The 20,312-nt window shown below is 45.1% G+C and overlaps 2 protein-coding genes across 4 annotated transcripts in view; one reads left to right on the forward strand and one right to left on the reverse strand.

The window, feature by feature from the left end:
* LOC122495438 (syndecan binding protein) overlaps positions 1-2,250 on the forward strand; it is a 34,186-nt gene extending 31,936 nt beyond the window's left edge. For all 3 annotated transcript variants that reach the window (XM_043601126.1, XM_043601127.1, XM_043601124.1), the window contains 2 exons: positions 115-206; positions 1,077-2,250. In XM_043601126.1, the coding sequence (XP_043457061.1) occupies positions 115-206; positions 1,077-1,131 (147 nt within the window). In that variant the 3' untranslated portion in view covers positions 1,132-2,250. The remainder of the gene's footprint in view (positions 1-114; positions 207-1,076) is intronic.
* Positions 2,251-2,577: 327 nt separating this feature from the next.
* The window catches only part of NSMAF (neutral sphingomyelinase activation associated factor), a 63,073-nt gene continuing 45,338 nt past the window's right edge, over positions 2,578-20,312 (reverse strand). Inside the window, exons 14-31 of the mRNA XM_043601123.1 lie at positions 19,999-20,078; positions 19,357-19,447; positions 19,198-19,261; positions 17,709-17,760; positions 17,471-17,591; positions 16,937-17,068; positions 16,127-16,169; positions 15,418-15,581; positions 13,820-13,928; positions 12,435-12,493; positions 9,313-9,380; positions 8,430-8,497; positions 7,889-8,012; positions 6,370-6,453; positions 5,054-5,204; positions 4,537-4,639; positions 4,283-4,392; positions 2,578-3,293 (exon numbers count right to left, since the gene is read on the reverse strand). Of these exons, the coding sequence (XP_043457058.1) occupies positions 3,199-3,293; positions 4,283-4,392; positions 4,537-4,639; positions 5,054-5,204; positions 6,370-6,453; positions 7,889-8,012; positions 8,430-8,497; positions 9,313-9,380; positions 12,435-12,493; positions 13,820-13,928; positions 15,418-15,581; positions 16,127-16,169; positions 16,937-17,068; positions 17,471-17,591; positions 17,709-17,760; positions 19,198-19,261; positions 19,357-19,447; positions 19,999-20,078 (1,718 nt within the window). The 3' untranslated portion in view covers positions 2,578-3,198. The remainder of the gene's footprint in view (positions 3,294-4,282; positions 4,393-4,536; positions 4,640-5,053; positions 5,205-6,369; positions 6,454-7,888; positions 8,013-8,429; positions 8,498-9,312; positions 9,381-12,434; positions 12,494-13,819; positions 13,929-15,417; positions 15,582-16,126; positions 16,170-16,936; positions 17,069-17,470; positions 17,592-17,708; positions 17,761-19,197; positions 19,262-19,356; positions 19,448-19,998; positions 20,079-20,312) is intronic.

Consider the following 20,312-nt stretch of genomic DNA (forward strand, 5'->3'; position numbering starts at 1 on the left):
ATTTTAGAATTATTAGCAAAACGTATGTGGACATACATATTTACCAAGAATAACATAATTTCATACTTCTTAAATAAAGCCTTAGAATTAATTTTCATTGTGTGTTTTTAACAGGACTCTCAAATTGCAGACATACTGTCAACATCTGAGTCTGTAGTTACTATTACGATCATGCCTGCTTTTATCTTTGAACATATTATCAAACGGTAAGTAGACCGTACTTCCACTTGGTGCTTACGGTCCTGTGAGGTCAAAGAAAGTCCTTGTGCCTATGAAATTTTGACCTTTTCTGGTAGAAAAGAGGGACGTGAGCAGAAGTGGGCAGGCTTTCACTTCAGCTTCAGTAAAATGGACTAGAGTTGCACTCTGCCCGCAGTTCCTCTGCTCAGTAGAAATCTACTCGTGGGGGTTCACGATGGGAGAATTCCTGCCTGTGGGATGTTAGGAGTAAGAGCGCCTATTCTGAAAACATCTCAGGAGGCAGGTCAGGCGTGTGGTGCCACCATGGTCCTCAGGAAGGGAGGCTGGAAAACTGACTTGGGGGAAGAGAAGAGGGACAGCCAGTGTTACCTTCCCTAGAACCTTTGAAATCCTGGCTTCTGTCAGCTGTTTTTACCAAGCCAACTTGGATCCTTTTTTCAGATTCTGTCTTGCCTGTAGAGATAGGATTTAAAAGAGTAAAAACATAATACCTTAGTCAAGTTTGTGTTTATGGATAGAAGGAAAAGGAAGCTGGAGTCGAGACTAGTCAGAGTTCTCTTAAACCAGCGATAGGGTCTCCCTTCCCCTTTCCCTCCCAGTTCATAGCAGTGTTGTCATTTTCCTTGTTTTAGTCACCGGTGTTAATATTCAAGCACTTACTTGTATCTGATCTAACTTTTCCCAGCCTTTCACAATGGGTATTTTGTGAACTAGATTACCTGAGACTCTTAGAACTCATGAAAAAGACCTTCCCTCTCCCCACAATTCCACTTGATCCCAAGTGCTAAGCTTGAGTGCGAGTTTTCTTGGATCGGCATAATAGCTTTTTTGAACCAAGAAACCCAAACCTCAGTATTTAACAAACTCTCTCGTAGGATGGCCCCAAGCATTATGAAAAGCCTGATGGATCACACCATTCCTGAAGTTTAAACGTCATGGCACAATGGAAACTTCACTGAACTTCTCCAGTTTACTTCTTGGGCAACTTAACTTTATATTATGCACATGAAGCTTTCTAGGAGCCAGAGAGCATATGCTGCATGAAGACCTTTCTATCTTACATTATGGCTGGGAATCTTAACTGTTTTGATCGGATATCTCCTCCCACTTCAAGATCGTTGTAGCCTTATCCTGGTTTTACAGATGTGAAACTTTGGACAGATTTACTGATTTTCATAGAGTAGTTTCTCTACTGGAAACCCGATGCTTTTACAAGCCATTATGATTAGAATGACTGATACAGGCTTAGCTCTGTGTTAGAACGAATCACCTTTATCCTGTATATCAAGTAGTGCTGCTTACGTTACTTTAGTTCTGTGGTATAATTGCCTTTTTAATGTGTTACCATAGTACGTGTAGAATGATTGCTTTTGATGGTTTTTTAGTTCTGCGTGCGTGCGTCAAACACCAATTAAGAACACTGGTTTCATTCCGTGTAAGCATTATACAGTGTAGGTTGCAAGAGACTGTGTTGATCATCATTAAATTGTAACTACCTTTACTCTATATGCTTGAACTGTCGCCTTAACTGTGTTAAGCATCTAGAATAAAAGCCAAAATAGAACTATTGCTGCCTTTCTAAAACCCAGAATGCAGTTCTGTATTAAACTGAGATGTACACTAGCCCAGAACGGTTAATGGTACATACTGAGCTACCGCATAGCTGCTTAGTTGCATTGGAGATTTTCTAGTCGTCGTGTAATGGAAATTTCTTTCTTCAAAAGTTACTGACCGTCTTTCCTAGAAATGAATCAGTATGTATTAACTGTAAAAATTCTTATACCAAATAGGATAAACTTTGACTCTCTTTTTTCATTTGTAGATTAAGTGGGATAGTATCTAATTTTGTCATTTACTCTAACACTATGTAACCTAGCTACTTCGGGATGGCCTTAGGATGTCTTCCAGGTGATTTGTTCCATTTCCTGACCCCTCCCTACAAACCAAGTGGCATATGACACATTACCCTCATTTTTTTGTTTTTTGTTTTGGTTTATGCCTATTCCATTTTAATTAAATATGTATAAATAAAGTTTAACTTTTAGCCTATTTATTGCATCATTTGGAAACTGTCCGTGGATTTCACCAAACTTGCACATGACTTAGAAAACAGGCCCGTGGGGTTGTCTCCCGGAGCAGCAGGCAAATCAGTACTGTTTAACATCTTACCTTGAGATTTAGAAAAGCAAACCAAACAACATTTCCCCGTTTACTTTACCTTGTTTTGTTCTCTGGATTTGGACTATCTGAAGACAGTTCCAAAAATATAAGAAAGACATTCTCATCACTAAGTATGGTTTTCTACAAGGACCAATACTTGAAGTTCGTAAAGGGCACTAGCCTTGGTAATAAATCACTTAAGAAAATGAAAACAGCTTTCATTACAGAAAAATATTTTTAATGTAGAAAAGATGAGCATTTAATAGCTATAATGAAATAAACCGTCCTGTACACAGTAAACTTACTGTTACAAGAATTGCTGATCCTTCCCCAGGTTCTTAGAATCTGAGAACAGTAGGTTATACAAAGTAAACCACTCCATGAAAACACATACCCAAGGACCCAATGGGCAGCAATTTCGTAGGTAAGGAAGACAAAACAGCGTGACTCAGAAGTAGCAGAGAATACTGCACGTTTTCTTGGAAAATTCTGAGCTGCTCAGCGTTTTTTGGAAGTTTTCCCAACTCCGTTTTGTATCTCTTAGCTACTTTTCTTTGCCACTCAAACCTGCTGTCTGACCATCAGCACCCTGGGACGAACACCTGCCTTACAGATGTAATGTTTTCTCCCTACCACCACCACGTTTTGTCTGCCTTAGAGGATGGCGACCAATGGCTTTCAACGAAGTCACCATGATTTTGGAAGTTTAAAACCACAAATACCTCGTGTGGTAAAACTTTGAATACCATCATTGCACATTCACCAGTTGATTTCAAAGTTTGGTTTAAAAATACATTAAACAGAGTTCGACTTAACATTCAAGAGAGGAAAAGGCACTTAATACTGCAATTTCCAGAACATAATTTGTCTGTCTTCCCCTCCTGTGATGATACTGCTACACTGTTCATTCATCCATATACATGTCACAGCACCTAAGGGAAAGAAACCGTGTGGTTAGGTGGCAAGTTGACCAGGGGGCCCCGAGATCCGCTGTTAAGTACTCTCATCCTATAATCGGCATGTCAATGAAAAATAAGTGCTTGGCACAAGGAACGTGTGAGGAATGAGAAACCGCTCACGTGTAAAGCTGAAATAACGGAGGATTAGGGGTAACACCAGAGTGCAAGTATATACACCTGCGATAACAGGAGGCAGACGAGAGGAAGAGGAAGGAATTGGTGTAAGGCTGCGAAGTCCATTTACTGGACAGAGTCAAAGGTTATTTAAAGCCAGTAAACTGAGAATGACCTACACAGGTCACTTTAGAACGTGAAGAAATAACAATGTCACCAAAGGAAAGAGGGAAGAGGATGTCGGGGGGAAGTTCCTGGTCACAGTGGAAAAGTAGATACTTATAACCTTAGAAACTAGAAGAATTGAAGACCACAAATCTTCGAGAGGAGGCAACTGTGCAAATAGAAACACATACAGTGAGTCTCCAGGGGATACTGGGTGGGATTAAAAGGGCAGAATACTTCATACACGTACAACACATCCATCGTCTCAACAGTGAGTGCACCCACACCCAGGACGCAAACTGGAAGAAAGTCCTCAAAGGAGAACAGGGAGGAAGGGGGTCAGTGGTGGGAGGAAGATCGTTTTTACTGAAATTAATTACTTTTGTGCTGTTTTGGGGTTTTTAGAAAGCTTTGTGTGTGTACTTAAAAAAGTTTCAGCTTTTACGATGGTTTTTAATTCTCCAAGTGGGAGTTAATGCAAAAACTTCCTTTTTGGAGTCAGTCAACATAAATCTCAGTCCCGAAGGGTCACTTGGCCAACGAAGATGCTCGTGGGGAACGTTTACGACGTGGAGGGCAGTGGGGTGTTTTCTGCCTGGGAAAGGTAGGTTTCCTGATGAGAAAATCAGGTTGGAGTTCAGCCTTTTAGGAAGAAAGGTCAAGTCAACTGCATAACCCCTTACCTGCGTGGCCCTGTATTCTCTCACTGAGCTTTCCTCCGAGGAGGTCCCAAACAAGCAGTTCACCAGACTGACTTCCAGACAAAACAGAATTTCCATCCCAGATGAAGCACCTGCAACAATGATTTAGAAATAGTCATTTGGTCATTTATCATGAAGGAAGGGCCCTATCCACGCCGGCCAAAGCAAGCCCAAATGTCACGATCACGAGCTTGTCCGTAAACGTCTTCGCCCACTAGTAACGCAAGAGAACGTACCTCTGGGGCTCGTCTGAAGTCATAGAGGAGATGAGCATTCCCGTCTGCACATCTATGACGTTTAGACAGCCATCTGCACCTGTGCTGAGGACGTGGCGACTGTCTGTAACGCGAGAGACAATTACAGCTTCAGAAGTGTGTTCTAGATCGTTCTGACATTTCATCTCTGGCATAGTGTTCGCTTGCATTTTCCCTAAGCTACTTGTACTTAACCAAGGACTCTCCTCTCCTGGAAATGTTTGTTTCTAAGACAGTGGGCCGATGACCCGTTGGGGTGAGTCTACCTGCGCACTATAAATCAGTTCCTCTGGTGAGCTGGCGAATTAAGAGCAGCGTCCGCCGTAGCTCTCCTGGAGGTACAAATGGCCCAAGTAGCCCGTATTCTGCCACGAAGCAGCCTTGGATACAGGCGAAACTACTTCTATCGGCAGCCTGTTTTTCTTTTTACATTCTTAGGATTTCAAGATAATAATTCTGATTCCCCCAGTATCCTCTGTATTAGAAAGGATAAAACTACCTGGGCTAAAAGCAGCATCACGTATGGTCCCCGAATGGCACGGGATCTGGTGCAGTATGGTGGCCGTGGTGAGGTCCCAGATACTCACTGTGCCTTCTCTGGTGCCTGAGACCAACATCGTACCTGCGGCACTTAGGCTAATTGTATCTACCTGAGGAAGGAAACACATAACGTAATCCATTTAGAATTACGGTCACCGTGGTTTCCCTAGGCTGACTCGACTATGTGCACATGATGAAGGTTAAGCTCTAACGGACAGTGTACTGATGTGGCTAATGCAGACGTGTTTCAACATCGCCTACGCAGTTACTGAAAAATGAAATTCTTCATATGCTAGTGAACAAAATGAAATATTGCCAACGTAAATGGAATGCAGTTTTAAAAGAGCCTAAAATTGGGGTGCCCGGGTGGCTCAGTCGGTCCAGTGGCCGACTTTGGCTCAGGTCATGATCTCGTGGTTCGAGAGTTCGGGCCCCTTGTCGGGCTCTGTGCTGACAGCTCAGGGCCTGGAGCCTGCTTCGGAATCTGTGACTCCCTCTCTCTGTCCCTTTCCCACTCACACTCTCTGTCTCAAAAAGTGTTAAAAGAAATTCTTTTTAATAGCCTAAAATCGACAGTTTCTGAATAACTCTGTGAATTACAAATTGTAACGAGGTACCAAACTGAGGCACAGGTGATCCATGATATTTGAGGGATTTCGGAGAAATGGGGATCTCTCGGGTTATATTTGCGTGCGTGCCTGGAATCACATACTCTTGTAAATATTTCCGAACCTTAGCTCGTCTGTCGACCACGCAAATCAGGTTTCAGGTCACCACCTCGGAGAAGAGACGGTACCGTGAGCTCCAGTGGGAGGAGCAGCTGTGTGGCCCACTGGGTGTGGAACGAGCGAGGGGAACCAAGTGCGAGCTCTGGTTCTGCCCCAGGTCATGTGCGCCCGGGCCACCCAACACCAGGTTTACGTTCTTGGCTGTTGGAGGATGTCCCGCTGGACAGTCCCTTCTACTAATGTGCTGGAAAACATGAGAGACGATGGGGCATACTTTCTTGCCCCAAATAGTTCGAGGGGATCTAAATAGTCCTTGTCATGCTCAGAAATTGGATTGGACAGTAGCTGATTCTCAGAGAAACAGCAAATTGGAGAAAAAAAGGCAAAGCAGACTTGGAAACCCAGAGTCGAGTCAAAGAAAAGAACGGAGAGCCCGTGCTCTCCTCCCACAAGCGAGAGAAAATGAAGCAAAAAAATGAAAACACAGGTTAAGACCAAGAACAGCCCACCCTCCCTCGGGCTCAGGCGTGTCATTGCTGGTACTCACACTGACGTCGTGTTCCAGCTCAGCCAGCATGTCAAACCGGTGTCTTTTGGGGCATGTTGTTTCTGCAGGAACCCCAGACCACACCTAGGGTAGAACGTATCACGGGAGGGATTTGCAAACATTCAGAGCGAAAGCATTTCTAACACATCCAAGAAAAGTGCCCTTGACCAACCAACTCCCATTTAACCTATTTGCCAACAAAACACAGCTGTGACTAAGTGCTTCTGGCTCCCTCCCTGCACTGCCCACGCTTCTGTTCCTGCCACAGGCGCTTGCCCGGTGTCGACTGCACCTGTGTCTGTTTCTGTCCTTTGCACCTGCTGTCGTCGTCGTGGTCTTCGTGTGAACTACGGAAACCTGACTGCAGAAGCGCTGTGGCATCCGGTGATGTTTCGAGAAGACCCAAAAAGGCAAGTCACCGGAAAAAATTGCCAAAATGCGGCGCGGGCAAGAAAATTTGTCTATAAGAATGGGGGGAAATCCTGAAAAACTCCAGAAGGAATTCTAATAGTTTTAGGTTCCTGCTTGCTTTTTACATAAATGCAAATTGGAAACTGAGGATGGTGAACGCTGGTGTGGTCTCTGCAAGACAGTTGGGCAGGATTCCAAAGCGAAGGCCAAGGATGCCCCACGTTGACAGAATGGTGAAGGCGTGTGCGTTTGTATGTTCTAACTTTAAGTCAAATGCATTCTCTTTTCATGATTCCCCACTTCAGCTTGATGTTTTTTGATTAACTGCTAGTTCAAACTGTGAGATAAGAGGACTCCTACTGCATACAGTTGGCCCTTGAACAATGCAGGTGTTAGGGCTCTGACCACCCCTCCCCACCCCCCCCAACGCCATGCACTTGAAAATCTACTTATAACTTTGACTCTCCCCAAACTTAACTACTGTACTGATTGCCTACTGTTGACCGGAAGTCTTACTGACAACATAAACAGCTGACTAACCTAGTCTGCATCTTATATGTATTATAGACTGTAATCTTACAATAAGCTACAGAACATAAAATGGTAAGAAAATCATAAAATAGATTTACAGTAGTGTATGAATTTACCAACAAAAATCCACGTATAAGTGGACCTGAGCAGTTCAAACCTGTGTGATTCAGGGGTCCAACTGTTCCACCTCATTTAACCCCCTGGTTGAGCGCATAGTACAAAAGTCATGAAGACTTCCTATTAAGAGGTGCACACATTAAACAAACACAGGCAGGGGCGCCTGGGTGGCTCAGTCCATCCAGCTTGGGCTCTCTGCTAGCAGTGCAGAGCCCTCTTTGGATCCTCAGTCTCCCCTCTCTCTACCCGTCCCCTGCTCATGCTTGCTCTCTCTCTCTCCCTCAAACATAAATATTAAAAAAAAAAACAAAAAAAACCAGGCATTAACATTCAGGATCTTTATGTATCACTTATACACTTTGTGAAAAATAGTGAAGTGACTGAACACATGAACAGACAGCAGAATGGTTTATAATACTTGTATTATCCTAACATTTTAAGCTAGAAATTCTATGCAGACCTTCACTGTGGAGTCCCACGATGCGGAATACAGCCGGTTGTCATGCCAACAGATCTTACTAACGGCATCGTCGTGTCCCATTAATGTGTCCTGGCGTCTTCCAAATGCTATAGAATAAAAATAGCTAACAGACAAGATAATGAGAACTATTAAAAAGCATTCCAGCTTAATTTTAAGACCCTTAAACACATTTCAAGGAATATATCGTTTTAGTTCTCTACTTAGACCCACTAGAATTACAAATTTACTTGTTCTCCTGTTATCAGGCCAAAATACTCAAAATCTGAATTTAAAGCTAGAAATCTCCAGGTCTGGCTCATCTGTGTTTTCACCTCCATTTAACACACAGAGGAAAACAGAGTCCAGTTGGAGAACTTATTAGATTCAAATGCGGAGTCAAAGCCATCAGCACTACCCTTCTGTAGTATGTGACAATAGCGCAGTGTCTCCCCAGTGGAAGACCTGGCCCTTCCTGCCTCTCGTCCGCAAAGACAGCGGGGCCACTCGAGGGATTACACGAGCAGCCCGCGCAGATACATACACATTGTTGTCCCACGAAGAACTGATGACCGTGGCGTCTCCTGGCAAAAGCAAACAAGATGATAAAGCCTGAAATACAAATGGTTTGACATTAATGGTTTACGATAATCAGCAGATCCCGAACATGGTGAAACTATCTTGGGAGCCCTCCCCTGCCAAATTAATGCTCACGTTCTGCTTATTTTGGCCTTCCTCATATTCAGGGAGTTTTTTTTTTTTTTTTCCAACCGGCCAATTCCAGAGGCTTAGTTTCCTCCCAAACGTAAGAAAGGAGGTCAAAGTGTGTGCAGTGCGCACGGGTCTAGCCTGAGGATTTTCAGGAGCTCTGGATGGCTCTCGTGGCCCTGGGCTAGAGAAACTCCTAACACAGGTGAATCGTGGGGTGGGCAGAGGTGGGGGCTTTATTTATCCTCAAGAATCCTCTCTGGATCATACACTTCCCATGCGTAGGAAGGACTTCAAAAATTCTTTAGGGAATTTCAAAACCTTTCGGATGGTTTACATGAATAATAAAGTGTGTCTTTTTCGGAAGAACTGGTTTTCTAGTATTAGGTGTCCTATCAACTCAGAAACACAAGTTATTTATAAACTACAGTAACAGATAGTTCCAGAAAAGCACAGATTTATTAAGTAGAGAATTCTACTGAGTAGTACTTCAAGTTTTCTAGGCCACAAATGAAAACACGGTATTATGAGAAAGAGGTACCCTGAAAAAAGTTGAAATTGAACTTAGAACTAATCTAACTCAGGCATTCTGTGCACACCTACACAGGAATAAACCCAATTGTCTGGGGGAGAAATGAAATGCCATTATATGTGTGTTGAAAACAAATTGCTATGTGAATTTCCATGGTGACGCTGACTTAAAAGTAAAATGAACTCACCATATTTGAAAATGATATACTTCTTTGTAGCATTTTGGATTCCTTAGAAAACATCTTCAGGGTGGAATCTAATAACGAGAAGGCAGACATGTGAGAAAGATTCCTGACCCTTACAGAGGACAAAGAACAGCCAGAAGCCAGCAGGCAGTGGCACACTCTTACGGAGAGCTGGGTGGCAGGTGGGGGGCTGATCTGCGGCCCATCTGGGCAACAGCACTGGCGACCTGTAACCCCTGGACGAGGAAATTAACATACCAGTAGGGGCCCAGCACACTGCTGACATTTCAGCATGACTGAACACAGAGCTGGCCCAGTCACTGACAGGAGTTAAAAGTTAAAGAGAAGTAAAACAGCAATTTTGAATTAATGAAAACAAAAATCTTGCCAATATCTGTTTTTTTTTTTTTCTTTTTAAACAGCCCAGTTAGAGTGTGATACCCTTGAATTAGCGTTTATGGAAGAACCACTCGACTTTCTTTTTTTTTAAATTTTTTTTCAACTTTTTTTTTTTATTTATTTTTGGGACAGAGAGAGACAGAGCATGAACGGGGGAGGGGCAGAGAGAGAGGGAGACACAGAATCGGAAACAGGCCCCAGGCTCTGAGCCATCAGCCCAGAGCCTGACGCGGGGCTCGAACTCACGGACCGTGACATCGTGACCTGGCTGAAGTCGGACGCTTAACCGACTGCGCCACCCAGGCGCCCCACCACTCGACTTTCTAAAGGATAATAAAGTAGGGATTATAATGTCCTTGCCTAACAAAGGTGTAGCAAAACAATTTCTTTTTTTTTTTTTTTTAATTTTTTTTTTTTCAACGTTTATTTATTTTTGGGACAGAGAGAGACAGAGCATGAACGGGGGAGGGGCAGAGAGAGAGGGAGACACAGAATCGGAAACAGGCTCCAGGCTCTGAGCCATCAGCCCAGAGCCTGACGTGGGGCTCGAACTCACGGACCGCGAGATCGTGACCTGGCTGAAGTCGGACGCTTAACCGACTGCGCCACCCAGGCGCCCCACCACTCGACTTTCTAAAGGATAATAAAGTAGGGATTATAATGTCCTTGCCTAACAAAGGTGTAGCAAAACAATTTCTTTAAAAGCCAAGATTCACAAAACTTACAATGAGCTCAAACGCCCCATATTTGAAATATGTAACAGCTCATTTCCTAATCTGTAAACATATAACGCGATAAATAAAAGGCCCGAATGAGTTTTAGGCAATTTCTTCTGTACAGTAAAAGGTAACCTCTCAACCTAATTTTTGCAACATCAACACACACGAGCCCTGAGACTTCGTAAAACTGAAAATTCTCCAGGATTAGCTTGGAAACAAAGCCAGAAGAGTGAGCACATTACCTGAACTTCACCCTGTGGGGCGTAATTACTTCTGAGACTTTCCAACAGTGCTTCTGATTCTAAAGAATGCCCCTCCTATTGGGCATTTTTGAGTATTCACCCCAGGGTCTACAAATGCTCACTAATTTGGGGCATCCTATAGAAAGCCATAAGCCAGCCTGGGGGATAAGGATGCTGTTCTCAAAACCAAAGGTTCCCTGCGTGTGCTGGGGGTGATCCTGTCAAAGCGGCTGTAAGAGCCAGGCTCACAGGTGATGGGTCCCCGCCGAATGCTCACGTCACTAAACGTATCTACCACGTACGGGAGGAAGAAAGGTCACTTTGGGGTGGTGATCTCGATATGTATAAATCAGTAATACAAGTTTTATCAACAGAAGAAAGAAACCAGAAAAAAACCAATGCTTCTGACTTAAAAGAAACCTCTTTCTCCTTTATTTGTCAAATTCGCAAAGAAGCGACACAATGCTTAATAAAAGCCTCAGAGTGGCAAAGCCTTGACACTCCTAAGACTCAGGGTTTTACAAGGTCATACAAGTACAATGGACTAAAGGATTTAACAAACCATGTCAGGCAAATCCGGCTAAGAACACAGGCTCTGATTGAAGCATTCTGTCTTGTGTTATAATGCTGGCACATTCAGCGGGCAGGATCCTGGCAAAACACGGATGGCTTCCTTCTACCGGAGCAACACCTCCGTGACCCCAACAGGGCCTGGGTGCGTGTCCTGCATGTTCACTCCCTTTGGTCTACAGTACGATCACTTTATGTTTTTAAATTTATTTTTATTCTATTTTAGAGCAAGCGCGTGAGTGGGGGAGAGGGACAGAGGAAGAGAGAGAGAGAGAGAGAGAGAGAGAGAGAGAGAGAGATTATTAAGTAGGCTCCATGCTCAGTGTGGAGGCCAACTTGGGGCTCCAGCCCACGACCCCGGGGTCATGACCTGAGCCAAAATCAAGAGGCGGACACTCAATCGACTGGGCCACCCGGGCGCCCCTACATAGTAGAATCGTTTTCTATACTTTGTGGAAAATTGTTTCATGAAACCTGAGGCTGTACTGGGAAGGGAAAGGAACGACGTGCTACAGACAGTAAACCACAACTGCAGAACCAGAGCGTAGCAACTCTCGTTTATCTGGAGGTGTCTGGTTAGCACCATTGCTGACCTCCAGCGACAAAAAATAGGATTTCCTCTGAAAAACGCTAAAGAAGAAGTACCCTCAAAAAACAGCCAGCTACTAACTCTGTCAGAGCAAGTTGTAAAACACAAGCAGGACAGTGAAGACATAATTTGATAACGCATAAGAACATTAACAGTGTATGAACTGGGTTTCCAGCTGAAATCGACATCAAACACCCTGAAATATATACCAGGGGACAAGAACGAAAACCTTAGCGGCAAACGCGACCCTTCACGCTCCGCGCCCTGGGACGCCCTCTGCTGGACACTGCGGCACCCCACCCGGCCCCCGGGCTCAGGACCTCAGCCACCCCCGAGGCAGAAAGGGCCCCACCGAGCAAGCAGATGGGAAACTAACGCTTTCTGTCCCTTAAGTTTCGGGAAACCTTGTCAGCAACAGAAAGGCACTTGCGTGATTGTTTCTGGCAAACTACAAGGAAGCTGCGTGCTAAACGCCACAGCTGCTCAAAATTCACGTTTTGGGGAGGCAGCACACTCAAGTACAAGCCCCTGACCGAGAGTTAACAGACTTCGCAGCTTGGACGTTTCGTGCTTCCGGGCGAACCACCTTTCGGGCAGGAGACCTACCTTGCGACGTGGTGAAGACGGACGAGCCGTTGCCAGACACTGCGATTCCAGTAACCGCCCTGTGTAAAAACAGACTTTGATAAATCACCATCGACCGTGTGCCAGACGCGAGTCTCTTCCGAGTCTCCGATTTCATCTCGCCAAGCTCCTGGGATTCCCCTCATCACATCTGTCTGCTGGATCCGTCCCACCCTTGACACCCGCCACTGCCAGATCATTGCCCGGGAGCCTCTCATTTCCTCTGGGCGATGCCCGTGGCTAGAAATCATCCCCACTCCCGGCTTCCCTGGCTGCCACATTCCAAGTCGCACACCGTCCTGACAGCTGGAAAAGTGGGATGCTTCTCCTTCCGTTCCACTCTCCTGGACCATCTCCCAACATTACCGAACCCCTGTCTTCTTCACGCTCGCTCGCTTCATGGCGGAGTCGAATTTACCTAGCATCTGTTCACCGATGACACCCTTGTCTGGTTCTGCCATTTCCTCCTAAAGGACCCTTTGCGTATTCACTGCCTTGGATGATAAGGCCCCTTTCTGTGCATCACGTGGAGAAGTTGAGACAAGGGAAAGCCTCTGTTGTAATGAGGAAGGCAGGACGCTTTCTTTTCAGGAGGCTGTGCTCTGATAGGAAGCCACTGGTCTCAAGTAGGTGGCACATTCAGTTCCACCCATGACCAGTGGTGTATGTGGCATCAGCACGTGGGAGGGGACGTCTGTGTCCATGGGACAGGACAACGGGCCTCACCCCTGAGCTGGCGTTTTCTTATCTGTGACAGGATGGTTGAGGGGACGTCAGTGCTTCTGAAGCCTTTCCAGCACAGTGCGTGAATGACCTGACGGCAGAAGTCTGAACGCCCGAAACCCCTCTGGGTCTGACAGCAGGCCCGTATTTTTTGAAAGGATAGGTGTTATTTTGAAAACTCCTGTCGAACTTAGCACTTTAATCTCTTTCTCTCTCTCAATACACACATTTATTGTAATTTTTTTACAAAGACACATTCTCCCCTACGATATCAGTAAAATTCAACACCTGGGGAGGATACACTGTGCTTCTGCCATGGCTCCGCACCATCAAAGCCGAGTGGGCCGTACGCCCCAGCGTGAGAGGCACAAATCTACCTGCTGACTGCAGACCCCATCCTGTGCTCTAGAAAGACCAGGGGTAGAAAGGACAGCATGGGATGCTGACATAAATTCATTTTGTGCCAAACTCTGTTTCCCTTACCACACTGACCTCAGATGGCTGATCACTACAGACATTTCGGGGGATAAAAACTGATCAAGACAGCACTGAAAGAGAATTTCCACCCCCTTGACTCCACGTAAAACCTGGGGCCCCAAGCCAAGACCCCGACCTCTGCCATGATGGCACAGAGACACTCTTACTCTTTGTGGATTTTATATCGCTCGTGTAACTGCAGTTTGGTGATGTTATTCCAGGCCAGTGTTTTGCTTTCTTCGGTCAGGTCCTCAAAAGACTCTTCACCTGGAGAGACTACATTGAATTGTTGCTAAGTGAGTCAACTCAATTACTAACGTGCAACCCAGGCAACAAATACCAGAATCACCATATTTTCTATTAAAATCAAACGACCAAGGAAACAAAATGCCCCACTGAAATAGAACTGCTTTGAAATGTACCTGCTAGGCAGCTCCATGTTGGTCAAGGGAAAATGATAAAATGTATAATCTAAGTAAGATAAAAATCCTGTGGGGAAAGACTAAAAAGTACCTATGTGGTAACTGAAGTCATTTTAGACTCTTATCAGCGTCTGCAAAGTTTTCACTCGCCCCTAGCTTAGGAACCTCAGGAAATACAGACTGAGTAACTACTTCCTTGTCAGTAATCTTGCAAAAACCAGTTTCCGAAAAATGCTGCGGTGTCCTTTTGGTTTTGAGGGGGAGAAAGAGCAGTGATACGATCAGAGCTACAAGTGCCCCCGGACGGGACCAGCGAGGCCATCCCTCCTGTTTTATGAGCGGCTGGCACAATTACCCTTTCAAATCATCACAAGACAGTGGTATGAGCCTGCTGACTAAACAGGGCACAGGTTTAAGAGGCATCACAAGACAGTCCTATGGTCTCTATGACTTAACCCCGCGGGACGTGACCTCTCAGAGAACTCCCAGCCAGCCCTGGCTCAAGGGCCCCTGTGAGCCACGCCTCCACGCCGGAGGGAGCACTCAGCTGTGTGTGCACAAGCCCAAAGCTGTGTGTGTGCCCGGAACAGACGCACAAGCGCAGAGGAGGAGAAATCATGTGACTGTGCTCCCCATGTTCCACGTCCTGTCAGACTCCTTCTGGGAGCCGGTGGGTTTGAGGCTGTCCTACGTGCCATGTACAACATGGATAATGGGATAAAGGGGAGTATTCTTTCCTCCTTTTCCAAACACTAGATGTGAGAACAGGCAGGGTCGAGTTCAGTTTGAGCACGTAGCACATGCCTGGCACACAAGAGAGACTCCGGAAATATCTGTCAAATGACTGAATAAGGAAAAAGAATTCAGTAAAGAAAATAAAGCACCTGGAACTCAAGACCTGTGTGTGGGGAAGGAGGAGGAGAACTTGGGATGGAGGAAGTCATTTCTGGGACAGAGCCGGGAGGAGGCGGGTGAAGCGGCAGGGCCAGGACGCGTCCACGCGCACGTGGGAGCGGCTAAGGACCGAACGGCAGCGTGGAAAACCACAGAGAAGAAAGAGAAGCAGAATGCTAACAGAGTACTGCCAGGTCTCATGTGATGTAACACTACCAGAAAATAAAAGTAACCTGGTTTTCTCTGAAGTCAGTAGTCAAACACAACACAGCGACAAAACCAGGCTTGTTGGAGTCGTTTCTCAGCTGAACTGCAGTAAGATGGCCAAACACCCACCTCCAGGGAACACAACGGCTCCCGCTTCAGCTACGCTTCAGAATCTTCCGGAACATCTTCTTCAGAAAAGAGCAACACAAGGTGCTCACGTTTATTCCCTTTACAAAACGTACCTGGAGAATCCACTAGGGGAGCATTATGACCGCAGGTCTGGGAGAAACTTTTACACTTTGGGGTGATCCGTCGAGGATGGGGCGTCACAAAGAGCTGTTTTGGCGTCTGCCCAAATTCCAAGATTTGGGTTAGCATGGCCACTTTCTCATCAGGGTCCTCGATGCTTTAGGACAGAACACAAATAACGCAGTGAACCTCGAGGTTCCAGTTAGTTTCTTGAAAGCACAAACGTCAAAAGATGCGGGTCAACGCGAGAGGTTAACCCTCACACAGCTGCTGTTGAGCAACAGCTATGTGCCGGGACGGCTGAAGCCTCATTACAGGTTGTTCGATCATTTTCTGAGGCTCCGGAATGTACCCAGTGGTGAATGCAAGATACTATTCATTGTGAAATTTCCGTACCTTAGTATTATTCACAGAGCTGCAGCAATCATTTAAAGAAGTACTTGTTTTTTTATTTTAGAGACAGACAGAGTGCAAGTGGGGGAGAAGGGGAAGGGGGGGTAAGAGAGAAAGAGAGAGAGATTGAGAACCTTAAGCAGGCTCCATGCTGAGCACAGAGCCCAACACGGGGCTTCCTTCCACGATCCTGGGATCATGACCTGAGCCGAAATCAAGTCAGGCACTCAATCGACTGAGCCACCCGGGTGCCCCGATAAAGAGGTATTTTGTAACTTAAGTAGAAACTCCTTACAGACATACAAATACCTGTTCAAGTCTACACCTCCTTCGTAGGTCAGCGGATGAAATACTGAAAAAGGAGATGAAAAACACTATTGAAAGAGGTCCTGTTTAGATAATATACATGCTGTACAGAGTTCTGTTTTTTTTTTTTTTTAAACTCAACAGCTTTAAATTTTTATTCAAAGAAATTGACGGTCACTTTGCAAAAATGACTAATAATATCCAACAGCAATAAATATCAACTTGGGCTATTATCTCTCACAGAGCGGTAATCTCATCGGCAGCTCAGACAGTCTGTTATCTCCGGGTGTTTCCCCACCAGCACTTCAGGCCCCCACCCCCACCCCCCGCCCCGGGCAGCACAGATCACCCCGCACTGCCCCAAACTTTCAGCTCAGCCACCCTCATGAGCGACACCGGAAACCTGGAGGCGGTAAGAACCAGGCTGAGGAGGAGGTGGAATTCTGCCCGCGTCTGTCTTTCTGCTCAATTAATAAGACACTCTGGGGCCCTTCATGGGAACGGAGGGTGCTCTCCTATTCTATCCTGACTGAGTTTTACTTGAGATTATTGGGTGGGATGGAGAGTACATGCTAAAACTGGAAGGCTGTAGAAAACACTTCTTGGGATCATGGTAAAGTTGATGTTCTTAAGGCAAAAGTCCTTCCCCCTCTGTGGCTCAGTCTCTGATCCCAGAGGCGGGTGTCAGATGCTTCTGCCGCATCAATGCCTCAGTTTTTCTTTCTTCCTCTTCTTTTTTTATTTTATTTTTTATTTTGGGTTTGCTTTCGCTTTTATCAAAGGCTATAGGAACTTTCCGAGACTATCACGTACCATTATGGGCCCCGACAGCATCGGTGCCTTTTTGCTTGTAGCCAAATATTAGATCGATCCACTCATGAAGGTGTTCTGACACGTAACCGCTTTCCAACGCCTCTTTGCTCTTCTGGAGAAAGTCCTCAGGACCTATTAGATTAGACTTGATCAAAACATCAGTCTTCATTTGTTTTCTCCCATTTCTTGTCTGCCCGTATGCAGATAAAGCTTCTAGGAGAGGCAAGAGGTACATATTTCTTAATGAGGTTCCCCCCCCCCCCGCCCCCATCACATAAAATATAAATTCTGGTGGGAAGCGGGGGGTGGCAAAAGTCACTTTCACAACATTTAGGTCTTTCAAATACATATCAATGTTTTTGCATCTTAGACTCACAGACCATTTCTGATTTGGAATAGGACTGCTATTGCCTCATTTACATAGAAAATTACACCGTCATTTAAAACCACCCAGGCAACTATGCATAATAATACTAAAATGGCATTGCCGGGTGAGGAACTGTTGTAATTCAGTACTTGCATGGCGGTACTCACTCCGTGCCCAGGGCGGAAGTTCAACGTCATCCACCATCTGCCCTCCTTGTCTCTTGCCCAGATCCAACTTCAGACTATTAACTAAAAAGCTGACATCATCGCCATAGAATTCTGGAATCAACTGAAAGTGTCAGGGGAAGAAAAAGAAAAAAAAAAAGGAAAGGAAGAGCAACGAATATTTTTTCAAGCAGTTGGAAACCACAAGCCCAGTGAATCATTAGCTTCAATAACCGCTTACCTCTTTGAAGTCTGTGGCACCATCCAAACAGTTTTTCCAAGTTTCTGCAATACTAAATACAAAAAAAAAAAAAAAAAAAAAGAAATCAACTGATCTGAACGCTCAGGTGAGTGAAACAGCAACCGCATCGAGGTCTATGCAGCTAGGTGTTGGTCTACACTTGACCTGCAGGGACTCAATTCTCTAACTCACAATTCTCAACATTTGTATGAGGATCCAGACACCTCCCTGAGCTCATGCAGAGAGGGACACGGGGGAAGGACACAGACCCAGATGGGGTGTCTCCAAGTCCTTGCCGGGAGCCTCCGCACACACAGCGGCCGGTGCTTAGACACGGAAAACCTAGCACAGCCGTTGTAACAGCTCGTTTCAAAAAGGAATTATAAATAAACAAGCGTACAGTTTAAAAAATGATCGGAGAGGCACAGATGAAAAGATTAACAATGAATATTATCTCAGCATGGTGGGAGGCCAAGTGAACTTAATTTTCTTTTTCATATTTTCTGATTTTTTTGCAAGGAAATATTACCTTTACAATAAAAAAGTTAAATGCTCAAAGGGAATTATATTCAATAGTATTATTTAGAATAACAAAATGTCAGAAATTGTCTAGATGTCCAACAATAGAAAAACTGCTAAAATACTTAAATTATGGCACACATCAGGATATGATATGGGAATTTAAAAAAATCACTGTTTTTTTTTTTTTTGTTTTTTTTTTTAAATTTTTTTTTTTTCAACGTTTATTTATTTTTGGGACAGAGAGAGACAGAGCATGAACGGGGAGGGGCAGAGAGAGGGAGACACAGAATCAGAAACAGGCTCCAGGCTCTGAGCCATCAGCCCAGAGCCTGACGCGGGGCTCGAACTCACAGACCGCAAGATCGTGACCCGGCTGAAGTCGGACGCTTAACCGACTGCGCCACCCAGGCGCCCCAAAAAATCACTGTTTTGAAGAACATGTAATAATATGGAAATATGGAAAACTTCAACATCTAATACGAGGCTGCAACAGGCAGGACAAAAGCTGTATTTAAAAGAAGTTCTTGGGGCGCCTGGGTGGCTCAGTCGGTTAAGCGGCCGACTTCGGCTTAGGTCATGATCTCGCGGTCCGTGAGTTGGAGCCCCGCGTCGGGCTCTGTGCTGACAGCTCAGAGCCTGGAGACTGTCTCAGATTCTGTGTCTCCCTCTCTCTGACCCTCCCCCATTCATGCTCTCTCTCTGTCTCAAAAATAAATAAACGTTAAAAAAAAAATTAAAAAAAAAATAAGTAAATAAAAGAAGTTCTTACAGTTACACACACACACACACACACACACACACACACACACCCACACCCACGACTAGAAAAAGCCTGAATGGAAAAGATATACCAATCAGTGATTCTTTACATCTCTTGACATTTTGGTATCCAGTTTTTGGAAGCAAACACATTGCATGTTTGTAACTAGAGGGTTTAAAACACGGTAAGGGAAGCATTAGGCCAAACCTGTTGAACATCCTGTCTGCATTATCAAACCTTCCGTTCTGCAGGCACAGCATGTACTCCGGTGCTAGAGGGGAGATCAGAGTAAAGTGAGACCACCGAGTCACCGAAGACGCCACGTGAAATAGCACCGCATTTGGGAGCGAGGGTAAAGAACCTTACCGATCCTAACAAGGTAAAACAGCACGTAGCCCGGAGAAGAGTAGTGACTGCCGTACATGAACTTTGGCTCTGGCATTTCCTGGTAGCGGCTCTACAACACACGGAAGAAGATCCTGCTAAGTGCTGGCCATGAAAGTAACAACTGACCCAAGTAGTAAAAGCCTCAGCTCGTGGCATGGATACATTATATCCCCTAATTTCTCTCTTAAATAGGAATAGAAGGAAGGAAAAAAAAAGGAATAGGAAATAAAACTGCACACACACACAGTATTCCTGTGATAAGTACTTTGCTTTTCTTGGCTCAGTGGGAACAATGCTGGGCTGGATTGAATAGAATGGATTTTATGCATCTCTTGAGCAATTTACCAGAGCACCTTCATGAAAATAAATCAGTCAACTAGTGATCAGTAAACTCCTACTTCCTGAATTGTAGGCCAAAGATGCAAATGGCGGGTGAGCAGCGAAACCCATGGGGGAAGGCAGCGGGCAGAGAGGATAGTAAGAAGAAATATGACGTAGATCCTCTGGTCACTCGGCATAGTCCTCATCTAAGTCTTGGAGAAATGAGTTTCCGTTACTATAGACACAGAGGCCGTGGCTCGTGGAGTTGTTTAGAAGCCGGGTATCCCCAAACCCACATACCAGAAGTCTTTCCAGCCGTTCCTTGTTTAGAGCCCCTACTGGCCTGCTGAGATCCCGGAACGTTCCCGGATTGGACAAATCTGTAAAAATAAATACATTTTTAAAAATGAATTATTTTGGGGCTCCTGGGTGGCTCAGTCGGTTAAGCGTCCGACTTGGGCTCAGGTCATGATCTCACAGTCTGTGAGTTCGAGCCCCACATCAAGCTCTGTGCTGACAGCTCAGAACCTGGAGCGTGTTTCGGATTCTGTGTCTCCCTCTCTCTGTGACCCTCCCCCATTCATGCTCTGTCTCTCTCTGTCTCAAAAATAAAT

The sequence above is a fragment of the Prionailurus bengalensis genome, chromosome F2 (genome assembly GCF_016509475.1).
Source record: "Prionailurus bengalensis isolate Pbe53 chromosome F2, Fcat_Pben_1.1_paternal_pri, whole genome shotgun sequence".
Classification (NCBI taxonomy): domain Eukaryota; kingdom Metazoa; phylum Chordata; class Mammalia; order Carnivora; family Felidae; genus Prionailurus; species Prionailurus bengalensis.